We start from the raw sequence: 15,481 nt of genomic DNA, 5'->3' as shown, positions 1-15,481 counted from the left end.
AGATCATTCAGGCTCTCCCATGCTGTGTTGTGTTGCATTGTGCCAAGGCATGGAAGCTGGTCAGCTCCTCGCTGCAGTGATAACTTGCTTCTTCAGCATCCTCTGGGCTGGGCACATCGTTCCTTTGCTCCTCAGTATTCCTTCCTCCTCCCGCTTTGGACCTGGATCCCTTTCAAACCTTTTTGTGCATAGGGTCTCCGTCTTTCAGGAGGAGGAAGGAAGCATGCTATAGAAGCCTTTCATCTCGAAAGCAAGATCTGCTCAGTTTTCATATTTTAATGTTTGTATGCAGCAGTGCTCGTTTGAATTGTCAATGGGTGCAGCAGTTTAATAATGAGAGGCAGAAGTGAGTCATGCATGCCATACACGATGGCTTACACGAGTCTGAAATGCACAGATACATACCTCAGCTCCTTCAGTCTTTAAATTCAGTCGTATCAAGTACTGCATTTTTAAAAGGGTCTTGGTTTGTTATCGGTTGTTTTTGGTTTGTTTTTTATTTTTTGGCCTGCAGAAAGGTAAGGACTTTTGCGAGACATTTTATTCTTGTACGTTTATCTTTATACCTGTCATGTTTTTGTGTTTATTAAAGCTATGGTAAATGAAGGATTTGCAAAGAAGTAAATGTTAAGCAGTTTGATGAGTAACTGTTGTTGTAGCGTTCATGTTGTAGCAGTCCAAAATGGCACACGCACATGCATGCACATGCAGAGAAAATCCAGCCCTCCTCTCCTGTGCTGGAGCTGTCTGTTAAGCAGAAGCCTGGAAGGAACACATTTTGCTGTTGGGAAAACTTGGGAGCAATAGTGAATTCGTTTGGTTCCCACCTCATTTAAGTGAGTAAATATAAACTTAGAGCACTACTTAAATTCTCATCCACCATTCGATAGCAGAACTTGACTTGGAAGCAAACAGACAGCTCCAAACAAGGGTGGAATAAATTTTATTTGCATTTTAAGTACTGAAAAAATAGATCCTGCTATTCATTAATTTTTGTATGACTCTACAGTCTCTTTTATGCGGGTGAACAATGCCCTTTAGAGTGAAAAGTTTTGCTTTTTTTTATTTTGCTATAATTTAAAAGAAAAAATCCATTACCGCAAAGCTGTGCTTTTCTCCAGTAGTTGCATTACAAAAGAAAGAAAACAAAACTGTTCTTGTTTAATGTTGAAATCATGCACAGTATTGTAGTCAATAATGCTGCCAATACATATTATACCTTTTGGTAATATTTAAGCTTCATAAAAGTGGTCACTTGTCTGAAAGCACCAATCTTTGTTCATTCTGTGTTAGTGATGCATTGAACAAAATTCCCAAACATGCTCAGCGTTCATTTTTTTTTTCAGACCCCTTTTCTTTTCAACATGAAAGATTGGTCAGTAATTGTCTTACATATCACTTGTGCTTATATTTCATTTCTAATGTCTGTTTATATTTAATGACTGTTAATCACGCCATATGCAAAGAGTTGGTTGTTTTGAGAATTTGTAATGATTTGTTCCCCCATGATCCGTAGCTAGGTTTGTTGAGCTTCATAAAAAATTTTCAGCTGTAAGTGTTGTTTTTTTTTGGTTGATTTGGTTTTCTTTTAAGTTTCTTTTTCGTTCTTTGCTTGAACCCAAATATTTAGCTGCTAGGTTAGGGCTCCTGTCTGCTTTCCTGAGCCTTGTTGCTAGTCTTTATGTTATTCTGGTTTGTTCCTTCTTACCCTGCTAACTTCTAGCTGGACTCAAGGGTAAGTGCTTCCCTGTAGCTAGCACAGCTCAGATAATCAGACTAGATTATCTGACGTATGCAATGTGCTTTTTTTTTCTCTTAAATCTTTCTCATGTTTAGATTTTGTAGTACAAACTTTCCATGTTATTTTCCTGAATTTAGGTTTGAAATGTAAATTTCCATACTGAAATTAGGATGCATGTGATGTTTGCATAATTGCCTTCTCTCCCTGGCTTTCACATTGGCATCAAGTGATCCTCTTAGTAAAGCCAATCATTAACATCTCTATTTTTCATTCCAAGATGTAAATATTAATTAACATCACAATAAAACTGTAAATAATACCTTCTTTTGTTTCATGGAATCTACATCTAGTTGACTGCTTACTGCCTGAAAACAGATCATTTTGCACTCTGACAATATCCTTTCTTTCCGTTCCGATGCCGAGCTTGGTGCAGCGCACCAGCATGCGGGGCTAACCACGGACTGCTCAGAGCCTAGAAAGGTAGGGCAGGAGCCCGGCGAGCTCTAGACGAGGTGCAGGACTCCAAGAAGCCAAAACCCACCCCTCCACCTCCACGCACGAGCCCGATCCTCCAGGTTTGGTAGTTCCACGCCAACACGACGGGGGATTATTTTGGCAAGGACCCCAACCCGCTCTGACTTAAATGTGTCAGACGCAGAGGGGCTGCTGCATCCCCTAAATTATCGTAACCAAATATGTTAGTGGGGGTCTCAGCCACCCAACCATTGCTGAAGGATAAGCCAGAGGAATTGTTAATTTGTCCTCAGTCGTTACCTTTTCCGACTTTAACGCCTGCTCTGGAAAAGATAAAAGCACGAAGTTGTGCTGTAAAAGAGCTTCTCCTTAATCTTTGTTCAGGCTTGAGTACGCACTGTACAAATCTTCTACTGGTGCCAAAAGCTTGCTTCTCTAATACCTGGTGAGTGCCTGCTTTCCTTAGGAGGGAATAGCATCAGTGGGTCATGAGAGCTGGCAAATATGTATCCGGAGTATCTGAATGCAATTATGAGAAGGAACAGGCGGTGTCATCCCTCCTGGCCATCCAGCAAGACTCCTTTTTTTCTCCTTTCTCCTTTTGTTTCTTTTTCTTCTTCTTTTCTGTGTGTGAGTATGTGCGTGTGTGTTAACTATACCCCTGGGTAGCAGGCAGAATTCCTTCTCAGCAGACACTTTCTTTTTTCTTTCTTTTTTCTTTTCTAAATGTTTGGATTTCCAAAGAGGATTCTTACCAGACTTTATTGCTAAAAGTTCAATTTGACGGAAATACAGATTTTTGCCACTTTGAAAGAAAGAAAGAAAGAGTGAATGAATGAATGAACTTGGGTCTGGCAACATTACATGTATTTGCACTACAATGCATTGCTATCCTATTAGATTATTTTATTAGTTTTGTGCTTTAATTGCTTTATTTTTGTTAGATAGATAGAGATATCATGGGAACGCTGCTGTGTCTTCTGTATTGTCAACTTGCAGATGCTTCATTGCAGGAATGCAGAATCAAAATGTTAATTCAGTTCTCACGTAACTTGCACGAATTTAAAAATAACCTGTAAATCACTTTTACATGCTTTAAGAAGCATGAGGCTCTAACTGATAAAATATAAATTCACAGGGTTCCATAGTCATCTAATTCAAAATATTTTTAAATAGTTATAAAAACACTGTGAAGCATTGTTTTGCATTATAAATAGCTCTTCTAAAAACGTATCCTTAAGTTAGTGCTCAAGGAGTTATGTCAGTGCATGGTACAAATTCCCATTTACTTAACTACCAAGCAGCAGGTAACGTAGGTTTCAATTCAGCGCACAGTGCGTATGGTGATTTACAGGAGCATTCTTAATTGTTTCTTAAAATCGTAACTCAAGCAGGAGAGAATTTGTTTGCAGCAAGATGCCATAAAACAGAAGACTAAACAGCTGATTAAACACCAGGCTATCTTGTAAGACAGGATAAGATGAGAGGAGGAGGCGAGCTCAGGGAGACTGCAGGCAGCGCGGCATGCGAGAGCTCTTTGGGAGTGGCCGTGCTGTGGTGCTGCTGAGAGGGGATGGGTAAGTCGTGGCCTGGCTGCCAGCAGCTGCCTCCTCACCAGCACCCGGGTGTTTTTAAGCCCAGCATGTGGATTTTCCCCCAGAACACCGGTAATGGCTAAGGAAACCCCTTGCTCCGTTCACATCCATCCCAAGTTGCAGCCCATGCTCTGGCAGCTCATAGGAGCACCTCTTTGCTCTTGAGCCCCCGAGCCCAGAGAACTTCTCCCACTTGCCCGGCTGTGCCAGTGAAGACTTTTCCAGACGTATCTGTAAATGAATAGCTGCCATCAATCATTGTCATTCCTTTATTTCATGTCTCCTGATGAGGTTGACTAGTGTCATTGTTTGTTACTGTCCAAACCACATCTTCATTCTTGTAATGTCAAGCAGATATGACAAGCACACATTTTCCAGATGAGTAAGATACAAAGTCACCTTTTAATTTACAGTTCTTTGGTTGTTGTTTTGTTTTGTTTTTTGTCTTTTTTTTTTTTAACCAACAAACGTGTTTTAAATTTACTGGATTTTTAAGTTGCCTTTGGTACTAGAAGTCATTCATTAATGAAAAGAAAGAAATCCCAAGTAAAAAATTCTTACAATAAAATGGCTACCTGCAGCCTTTTATAACAAGAATTCTTTTATGGAGCTTGTCCCCCGTTATTAACTTCACTCCTCTCAGAGCAAAATCTGCCAAAATTATCACTGCAGCCAAAGAAATGCAGAGGGCAGTGAGATGCATATATAGAAAAACAAAAAGCCAGGAGTGAGAGATTTAACTATTTTGTCTCTTCCTTTTTAAGCAACATTTAGATAAAGAGGAAGAGAGCCCTCGCAGAGCAAAATGGTGGGACAGTCCTTTGTTTTTCATTACTGCTGTTGTTCAAATCTTTGTGTTCCCAGCGCTGGCAAATCCCGGCGGCTCTGATTTCAAACGCTTGCTCAGAGTGTGTGTTTGGCGGAGGGCTAGTTAATGGACTCGGTGTAAGATGCAAACTGGATAAAGATGGGCACTATGAAAAAGGCAGTAGTTAAGAGGAGACAATAATGTAAGCTCCCAAGTGTAACACAAAAGCTGGGGTCTGTAGTTTGGAAGAAGAAAGGTCTGTGAGGCTGTGCTGCCAATTTACCTCTCCTCGCAGCCTCCCCTCTGAGACCACCATCAAACACCTTTCAGCTGCACTTGTGTGCAGCTTGTCTAAATATGTAAGATAACTTCTGTGGGCCTGCAGCAACATTTTGTCTGGGAGCTGAACAAAGGAGCACCAGCTAGCTTGGCACAGCACCTTGGAAAGGGATTGTAAGTTACTGGAGCATCGTATAACTTTCTTTCTTTGGTTTCTCCTTTCTTTTTTGATTGGAATAACAGAGTAGGGTCAAAAAAGCAGCCGTATTTGAGTGAAACAATTAATTTAAAGCACTTACAAATTAGCTGTACAGTTTGGGTACAAATATTAGCCATTCCCATTTTGTTAAAAATCTCATTTAAACTCTGTAAGGCATTTTGAGCAAGGGTGGACTATATGTATAACTTTGTAGGCAGATGTCGACAGTTCAGCTCTGTGTAGTGGAGGAACAATATATTTAGATCCCTCCTTTTTGTGTTTTCTAGGGATTTAATGCTTTTGGTAAAGTTTGATTCCTAAATTTCATTTTAAATTTCGTCCCCTGGAGAAATCAAAATGAAAATTGCAGATTGCACATTTATTTTCTAATAATTAAAGGGAGCTGAGTTTAAAGTATAGTTGTCCTTTGAAACCTGCTCCTGGTCCTATTGAAACCTGTTTAAGTCCTATTCTTAAGACTTTTAAGCCTCTAGAGCAGTACAGATGTGGCATTTTAATGAACTCCGTGTGTGTCTGACCATCCTCCAGACATCTCCTGTTCCACCACACCTGCTGCAGCCCTGTGGTTGGTGCACGTCCAGCCCAGCACCTGGGGACTTGGGGTGAGGGACCTGCAGCACTGGGCTGATGCATGGAGAGCTGCTCATCTTCCTTTCCATGTCAGAGAACCATGCTTTGAATCACCGAGCGAGCACAACTCATGCTCATACTTCCTTGAAGTGCATCTTGGTCATGCAAGCTCATACAGTGCCATGCTCAGTTCCTCCTTCTCCAGTGGTTGTTCTGAGCTAGGGAGATTTGGGGGAATGGTGTCCAGCAGGTGCCCAATGCAGTATTGTGCACAAGGAGAATTGATAAACACAGGTACAATTGCCCTTGAGCATGGATGGTCATGAGCCATTCAAGTGCCATGCCAGTGCTCAGCAATTGCCAAGAAATTGCTCAGAGAACACAAAGTGGTAGAAACTTGATTAGTTTGGAGTAAAAAAATTAATTTCCAACATGCTTTCTCTCACCTCTGCTCAGGAAAGTTCACCAGCTAAAGGGCTAGGGGACTCTTCACATTTCCAGCTGATTTACTCAGATCTCAGAGCCTTGCTTGCAGAGCAAGAGGATTGACAGTGTATCAGGGCTCCTAATTGAAAAGTAATAAAATCTCTGAGTGAAGCTGGCAAATTAAGGCCTCCAGCCAATTTGTCAGCTTGCAGTCAACTCCGAGGAACCCGGGAGAGCAACAATCCATTAAAAATAGTCTGATGATATCTGCTAGAGCATTTTGTGGGCTCTAGAGATAGGTCAAAACCAGCACGGGGGGAACTCTTTGGGAGTGAGCTCTGTCAGATGGATCTTGGCCCAAAGGGACAGATGATGGGGCAGAAAGCTGGAGACTGGCTTTGCCATGGCGGTGATGCTCTGGCTGAGGAGATTGTCCCTGTCCTCAGAGCCCAGCCCTGGTGCTGCCACCTCAGTGCTGCTTCCTCTGCACTGAATGCACAGAGCTGCCAGAGGCAGAGAGGAGGCTTGGGAGCAGGGAGAGGCAAAGGGGAGGCAGGCAGGATTCATGCATGGGATGGAATAGAGGAATGGACCAGAAAAAGCATGGAACTGGCTGTAAAAAAAAAAAATAGGGGAGAGGGAGGATGCCATTGAAATCAGCATTTATTCAGCAGGGTTTTAGTGAGGAAAACTGCCAGCTACTGCTGAATTAAGTATTGCTAGCAGCTAATTGAAATGTTACATGTTTTAATTTGTCTGATTTCTTTCCAGTGGGTGATGTTATTTATATGGTTTGTATATAGCTAACGACAGACTATACAGAAAATGCAAAGATTGCTTCCAATGATCAGCAATATCTGAGAGCACAGACATGAGCGAGGCAGTTAGGAATGCATGCCATCCTTCACAGATTAATATAAATAGTTAAATAAAACATACATAAAAAATACTATCTCATTACCATTTAAAGCTCCTTTTAATTTCTTTTTTTTTCTTTTTAATTAAGGATTTTTGTTTCTTCTGGTAAAGAGCAATTTTGTTTTGAAACAGATACAGTTACCTTACAGTACTACTGCGGAAAACTGCATTTTTGTGTCCTTTCAGCCACATTGTTTCAAGGCCACCCAGTTCCCTTAGGAGGCTATAAACAGGGGAAGGATTTAAATCCCGTTCTATTTGTCGAGGATTTGGCAAGAACCCATATAGTAGGAAGCTGAGCACAGACAAAACCGAGTGAAAGGTGTCTTTTAATTCCCCGGTCAGTGGTGGAACAAAGACTGCTCCCAGCAGGGTCCCGGCTGGCCGCACCCAGGCTGGATCAGTGGCTTCATTTCAACCAGTGTACTTTGAGTTAACTACGTTGAGTTTAATTAATTAGCCCATAGTTACTGCCCATAAACGTCACCGAAGCAGAGAAGTGTGAGTATGGTGAGACTGTTAATTCACCCCAAAATGGCAGCTCAGGATCCGAGCAGAGGGAATTCTGTCCCTGTCAGGATGACTGGCAGCTCCAGCACACTATCAGGTTACTTTCTCAGTGCTAACAAACTACACATCAATTTAACTTATTAGCAGTGTTTAAAAGAGCATCTTTTTATTTCTTTGAGGTAGCATTTAACGTTGCCATTAGCAAAAAATTGCCATGGGGAGACAAACGTTGGCATTTGAATAAAGAGCAACGTAACTGGTTTGATACCTAGAAAACCTAGTAAATGTAGAGAAAAATGCTACAGCTATAACTTCATTAGAATGGCAGAATCTATTATAATTAACCGCAACTAACTAAATAGGAGCTAATTTACTTATCTGAGCCAAAACTCTGTTAATTCATAGCCTATTGTAAGATACAGAGTAAGTTATTGGGTTTGTGTTCTGTTTTTAAGTACAGAATAAATGCACTATAATGAGCCATTGACAGTGCAATAATATTGTCCATAAATGATGCAAGTTGACAATGGGAGGTGAAGAGTGTACTGTGTAGCCTGCAAACAGAAAAGTTAATGGCAATGTAGGGAAGAGGAGATATTTAGCTTTCATGCTTCATACTGTATATTTTTCTGTTGTTTTTGTCAACTAAAATATGTTATATCTCTCTAAATGATGTCTTTCTCTATATGTATAAATGAACAGATGCAGATAGAGCTCAAAAGCATGGCATGGATGAATTTATCTCTTCCAATCCCTGTAACTTTGACCACGCTTCACTCTTTGAGATGGTTCAGCGCCTCACTTTGGACCACAGACTTAATGATTCCTATTCTTGTCTGGCAAGTATATTCTTTGGTCTCTAGTGATATAAAAACCAACCAGCAAAATCAAAGCTAGTGCGACTGGGGGCTAATCCCCCATTGCTGGAAGATTCACTTCTGTTTGCACCAGGTTTGAATTTGGGCCAGAGGTATTTTCTTTTGAGAGGCTACCTCCAGTGAACTGACTGCTGTTCTTCTCCAGTAGCACTGTCTTTATCATTTCTGTTTGCAATGTTTAAAATGTTTCTTCCTGCAAAGACTCCTGTGTGGGGATGTGCAGTAGAAAGCAGAAGCAGTGTTTTGCAGCCTCCCACACTGCCTTCCAAGTGTTATGGATGAAAGAACAGGGGAAGGATGACGGTCTGGTACCACCTCCCATGTCAATGGAGTCACACCAGGAATAACTGTTGCCCAGCTCTGTGTCTCGGTATGAGCAGGGATCCCAAGCAGGTAACAGGTGGGACTAGATGGATCCTGCAGTCAGCCCTTGCTCATGTAGTTGCATGCCCATTATGTTTGTTCCATTAGTAAAGATTGCAGCTCTCAGGCCACTGCTGTATAACATTGCCTGTATGGCAGTGGCACGGAGATGCTCCATGACTGCTTGTTATTTTTGGCTGGGTGCAGTGCTTGGTGGCTCTTATTGAGAGTTTAAATGACAAATAACTTTTAGCAGTACAACCTGAACAATGAATTTCTAGTGATTTGATGAGTGGGAGTAAAGAGGCTCTTAGTTTTTGAGAAAACAACAGGATGAAGCCTCTCTAGAGGGTGCAGATGAGGCCTGAAATGCAGGACCTGTCCTGAAAGGTGTGAAGAGACCCTCACCTGCTGCCCTCCTCATGCTGCACACAAGTCTCCACACTGGGGTCTCATTGCTGGCTTCTCCTGCAAAAGAACCACTCTGACAGTCTCCATCTTTTGCCAGCTGTGCAGTCCATGGATCTGGCACTGTTGAATGGCATTCTTTTAAAAGCAACAAACTGGGAACACAGCTGAGTATCACCTTCCTAATGATAGGCAGGGATAGGAGGTGCAGTTGTGGACGTCCCCTGAGGTAAGGATGGGTTGGGGAAAGGCTCCAGTTTCCCAAGTGGTGTGAGTAGGTTTGGTGGGAGAACTGTCTGACCTGCAGCGGGTTTCTCACCAGCTCCATCAAGGCCTTTGCTACAACAGGCAGTAGATTTGGCATGCAGCTTCTGCTCCCCACGCATGGCTCTAGGAAGACCATCCCCATCCATGCATGTCTGACAGGTTGGCTTGCAGCTGGTTTGTCTCTGTGCAGCCTCGGGCCCAGTGAAGAATCTGCAGCCTTTTAATTAAATTCATGGCTGAAGGATAGTCACAAAGCCATCGCTGAAAATTATTAATAATGTTTCTCTTCAAGACACCCACCAGCCGTACATCTGCTTGTTATTGAGATGTTTAGGTCTCTTGGTAGAAGCTGCTGGAGTGATGGCGTCCCCTTCAGCACCAAGACTTGTGCCTCTTCAGAGCAAAGCATCACCAATTAATGATCTTCTTTCAAATCACCCGTTACTGAATGTTGTGAAGAAGAGAATAATGGGCTGCGTTCACCTACACTTGGATTTCACATGCTTCTTTATTTTAATATGATTTTGTCCTGATTGTGAAGTTGAATCAGTCTGGCCTCAAAATTTGAGTTCAACCGCATGGAGCTTTCATTGCTCTTGAGGTGTTTGTGGGAAGTTGATGATCCCATTGTGCTGGCTTGCCTATAGGAGCTGTGAGCCTTTGGTAAGCCTGCTCTGTCTGCTCTGTGTGCTGCTGAGCAATTGTTCTTCCTACAGGATGTTCACGTGCAAGTCCCAAAGAGTTTTGCCTTGTCCTACATCTTATTTTCCAATGCCAACTTGGAGGTACCATGGAAGACTTACCCAGACACAGTGGCTTACCCTGACACAGAGAATAGCTCAGCTTTGCCTCCCTTCCATGGAACCAGGTTAAACAATGTTAATGCGAGCCCACTCACTGGCTGAGCCAGGCATCCCTATGAAAACAAACAGGCTGTCTGACTAATCTCAGCTATGGCAGAAGTGATGTTTGCTGGCAGAGAGCACTGTGCTGGGAAAGGGGAAGAGCATTGTCGGCATTGCTTACTGAGGCTCTTGCCCATCGACCACAAGCTGAATGCACAATTGCTTTCACAGCTCTTCCTGGACTTTCTGATAGGAAAAGAGTATGTAACTCTTCCGGCCTTATATCAACCCCACACAGCGTGGAACTTCATTCCTGTCTTCATGGACGCTTACACTATTTCTGAGCCTGCCTTTCTACTCTTCCAAAGACTTCCCAACCTACTACCAGCATTCAGCTCGTGCAGCTGGATCCCTGCTGCAGCAGTTGTGTCAGGATTCGTGGAATTCACATCAAAACACCCAGCTTATAGCAAGATGTGATCTTCCAGAATGCCCAGCCTAGTAGCGATAATGTGTAAAGGGGTCAAGTGAAAAGGCCCATAAAGCAAGCCTCCAAAATGAAATTATCCATTTTTTTTCTCCATGGTAAATGAGAAAATGCAAGTGCTGACAAGTGAAAATTTTCCCTCAAAACTCCTGATTTTCACAGAAACTGCACTCCACCATTTTGAAAATTTTCCGGTGTTTCACCAAAACTGACAGGTCCAGCTCAGAAGCTCTTGCTGCACTCCCCAGTGGTGCCAGGGATGCATGGCATGATCTCAGTGCCATTCAGCTTCTCAGTCACAGTCATTGAGCTCTCTATGCTCTACAGCCTTCTTCCAGTGCCCACTTGCCTTTCTCAGTGCCGCTGAAGACATCTGGGAGACCAAACTGAGCTACACCTAGCCATGCCGGGTGAAATATCCGGTGTGTCACTACCAGTTGTGTTTGCCAGACTGGTGGGGTGACAGTTGGTTGTGCCAGGCGAATCTTCATCAACAGCCAGGATCTGCTTGAAGATGTGGGGAGTTTATCTGAATACAGCCTTTCATCAGACCTTAGATTATTTTCTTTCTGAGGCTGTGAGGAGCAGCACTTGCTGCCCCTTTGTACCTCCGTTCAGTTCTTGTTTGTTTTGTTTTGTTTTTTTTATTTCATATCTCTGCCATACGAAGGGAAACCTTCTGGTCTTCCTTGGTCTGGATTCTCCCATGGCTTCTTGTGTGCTCTCATGAGATTCAAGGTTTGAGGCTCATTACCGAACTTATGAGCTTCTGCTCAGGCTTCCCTGTGTTGCACCAGGGGAGCAATCTTGAGGATTTGCCCCATCTCTCCTGTCTCAGTGCTAGTACTTCTCATGCTCTGGTGCAGGGGAGCAGTGTGGAACACAGCAGGTCAAGCTTCCTTCACCCCAAACTATGGATTTGATACCCAGCTCCAGGGAAATTAGTGCCATCCGTCCCATTGATGTCAGTGGTGCTAAGATTTCACCCTGTAGGAAGGATCAAGTCCTTTCTATATATTGGGTGAATGTAGCAATTTAAACTGCATTTCTACCCTGGTAACCAAATCCACACACTTATTTCAGAGCAGTTATGGTATTTTTCCCATACCTAATTACCAAAGACTTAAAAGAAAAGAGGCAAGGTGAGGAGATGGTCCGAGGATGTTACAAGCAGGCAACATAAAGACATCCAGAATCAAGCACAAAGCCTTTAACCAAAAAGCAAACAAAAATATCAGTAAAAAGCAGTGAAAGCAAATATACCCCTCCCAAAAAATAGCCTTCCAGAGTGCTGTCCCATCTGCATTGTTCTGTATCTTCATTTTGAAATGTGCACTTCCAGTGATCCCAGAATTGTAGCTACTCCCTATATCTATCATTTTCGCCTCATTATTTTAATTCTTTTCTCAATCTGTTTTGGAGTTGGCCCAATAAGGATGAGCAAATCCTTCTCTATGTCTTTGAGCTCTTAATTGATATTTCTTCAACTCTTTTCAAAGCAGCTATTTTGGCATCTAGAAAAGATTTGGTGTCATCTGAGTGGTAGAAAATATATTTTAATCTTTCACAGCAGTGTTGTTTCTAAGATGTAGCATTTGGGGTAACAGATGGGGTGGCAAAGAAGTTGCCTATAGGGGCAGTGCTCTGCCTCAACTACTCTCCCGCCCGCTGCAGGAACTTTTCAATTAAACGATGAAAGATTTTGCAGCTTGATGCATTCCAGAGCTGCGTCTTAGCAATTGTTTAGCACCCAAATTTCCATGTAAATATTGACGGTTTTGCAGCGTTTTGAAAAGCAATCTACAAGAATATTCTCGTTCTTGCTCACACCTTCGCTGAAGGCAGGGGCACGCTTTGGCTGTCCCGGGACATTCACCGGGCGCTGTGCAGTCCTCTCTTTATCCCGAGGAACAAAGTCCTCCTCGGGAGCACAGCCGTGTGTCACCAAGCCCTTAGGACTGATGGGCAACAATTGTTGGAGGTTTGTGGATGCTCAAGGAAAGCTGGAAGAGCTGTGCTTGCTGCGATGCCGAGGAGCGCTGGCCTGCCAGGTGGTGGGCGAACTGAGCGCGTCTCCAAGGGTACGCGATGAGAACGACGCAAAATGTCCTTTTCTGATGCTGTGGATCTGCCTTCCTCCATCTTCAGGACGTTCCTACGTGCCAAATGCAAGAGAAGTCGTTGTTCACTGTAATCCTCCATGTTCTCCCCAAGATCACTCTTCTCACTCCTGGCCAAATGTGCAGTCTCTTCCCCAAAATGAGATTACTGTTTAATGTTGCTTAAATAATCTAATCTTTGTCATCTCTTTAAAGGTGTGAATCTTCTCTTTCTTTTTTTTTTTTTTCTTTTTTTTCTTTTTTTTTTTTTTTTGCTAGGCACTGACATGAACTGGCCTCACTTTTCAGCATTTTAAATGACGTTTCCTGTTAATGGTAGCGTAATATCTTTTTGTTAACAGTTGCACTGAATATATGCTGTGATAGGTGATGATATGCAGACTGTATTGTTTAAGAGTGACCTCTTTCCTTTTTTCTTAAAGTAGCCTTAGGTTTGTATTTCCTTTATTAGAACAGTTGACCACTACACCTCCAAATCTGATAGCATTTGTATTTAATAACTTATATTTAAAATCAAGTCTCTTTATTTCTAAACAGGGCTGGTTTAGTCCTGGCCAGGTCTTTGTGCTAGATGAGTATTGTGCACGTAATGGAGTGAGAGGCTGTCACAGACATCTCTGCTACCTCAGAGATTTGCTAGAGCGCGCAGAAAACGGAGCTATGATTGACCCCACCTTACTTCACTACAGCTTTGCCTTTTGTGCATCACATGTTCATGGCAACAGGTAAGGAATTATTCTTGGCTAGCAGCTCCCTGCCAGCAAGGGAGACTTTGTCAGATATAGGTTTCCTTGGATATGTTTTCACGCTGGATGTTTGGCAGCAGCGCTTCTAGTGGCATAGTCGGTTTGTTTGTTTGTTTCATTGCTTGTTTAATGTAAGCAATAAAAATGCACATAGAGGATCCAGAGAAGAAGGTTGGTAACTTTCTTACCCAGACACCTGCTAGATGCAGTTCTGGACAGGATGGAGTTGAAGTACATGTGACAGTCATGGGTCGAATATAACGTAATGGGCGTAAGCAATATCCTGCATTGATTTAATTACTGCACAAGGGCATCTGACAAGGTGCAGCAATGAAATTTTCAGCAGTATCAAACTTCAATGTTCAGAAGTGCTTGAAGCCCTCAGGCACCTCTGTCTGATCAGCAGTGTGACGTCAGCCCTTGACTTGCTGCTATTGCAAAGGAATTTCAGTTTAAGCAATAGCCCTTTCCTTTCTCTCAAATATGGGAAATCTTTGATGGCAGGGAGTGGAGCTATGCTTTTTCCATTTCTATTTATTTTGTTGTAACGTGTTGCAGCTTCTTTTTCTGCTTTTTTTCCCCCGTTAAATTGCATTATCTACTTGGAGATATTGGTATCTATCCTGCACATGCTGCTGAAGAAAAGAGTGTTATAAAATAATAACATGTTTTCATAAACCCTCTGGTAAATAACATCCTGAATTATGACACACATTGCCCAGGTTTCACGTTGCAAGTCTGCCACTTGCTTTGCAGTTAGTTCCATACATCTTGTCATGGAAACCAAGTTTTTGCTTCCTTAGTTTCTTTTTCAGTTATGAGTTTCTTTCACTTGTTTGTTCCATCTTTGCCAATTGTTCTTTGATGTCACTTATTTGCTTTCAGTTTAGTTTCCTTTTCTTTTGCTTTGTGGTTTTTATTTCATGTTTTCTTCTGTTTCTTCCACTTGTGCTGCTGGCCTCCCCCCCGCACATCCCAATCATTCCCCAAAGCCACCACATGGCAGAGTTGCTTGGCGGGTCACAGCCAAGCACAGACGGCGAGGGGGGCAAAGTGTCTCAGCCCTCCGCTGCTGAAGTGGAGACAAAAAAGGATTCCAAAAAGGAGTCCAAAAAAAGGAAAGATTCCAAATCCCAGCCGAATCCAGAGCCAAAAAGGTAAGCGAAACGCGCAGTGCACAGCAGTGTGTTGTAGTTGGCAGCGAGCTCCTCGGTCACCGAGCACATTGGGCAGGCTGCAGGGCTGCGGCATGCAGGGACTGGGGGCGGGTGTGATTCAGGTGTGTTCAAGGAACTGCACATGGACCCTTGGTTTGTAGATGGGACCTGGTCCAAGTCCTGTTTTCCAGAGCTGTGTAATGAAAAGGAAGTTGGCTGCTGGTCACGGCTATTTGGTGTAGCTCTTCTCAGGGTTCAGCACAACAGAGCTCAGCATCCTCTTCTTGTGTCAGTGGCAGGATGTATCTGAAGGTGCCATGATGCCTTAAGCCCTATGGGATGTGCAGACTCCATGCTGTGCCTCAGTGCGTTCCCAGAGATGTGAGTGAATGCTGTTGTGTTTTGCTGGGACACAGTCAGGTGCTTCCAAACATGCAGCTCTGTGAAGCTGGCCTGGTAGATTTGATTAAAATATTGCAAGAAGGGAACTGTGTGCTTTTCTCCATCTTAGTTATGGCTAGCTGATGGCTGAGTCCAAACCAAATGTCTGAGGTATATCCCTCTCAGCTGGGGCCATGTCCTGGTTGTCTCAGGGCTGCTGGGGCTGCAGCATCGTGCTTCTTGCCAGGACCACGGGCACATGTGGTGAAGAGTTTGGTACAGAAACTG

General features: G+C 43.0%; 1 protein-coding gene across 7 annotated transcripts in view; it reads left to right on the top strand.

The window, feature by feature from the left end:
* The window catches only part of CADPS (calcium dependent secretion activator), a 174,355-nt gene that overhangs the window by 92,045 nt on the left and 66,829 nt on the right, over positions 1-15,481 (top strand). For all 7 annotated transcript variants that reach the window (XM_052678451.1, XM_052678448.1, XM_052678447.1 and 4 more), the window contains exons 12-13: positions 8,244-8,380; positions 13,447-13,634. In XM_052678451.1, the coding sequence (XP_052534411.1) occupies positions 8,244-8,380; positions 13,447-13,634 (325 nt within the window). The remainder of the gene's footprint in view (positions 1-8,243; positions 8,381-13,446; positions 13,635-15,481) is intronic.

The sequence above is a fragment of the Tympanuchus pallidicinctus genome, unplaced genomic scaffold, assembly GCF_026119805.1.
Source record: "Tympanuchus pallidicinctus isolate F22 unplaced genomic scaffold, pur_lepc_1.0 scaffold17, whole genome shotgun sequence".
NCBI lineage: Eukaryota > Metazoa > Chordata > Aves > Galliformes > Phasianidae > Tympanuchus > Tympanuchus pallidicinctus.
The sequence above is the reverse complement of the archived record's forward strand: the minus strand, read 5'-3'. Positions and strand labels throughout refer to the sequence as shown.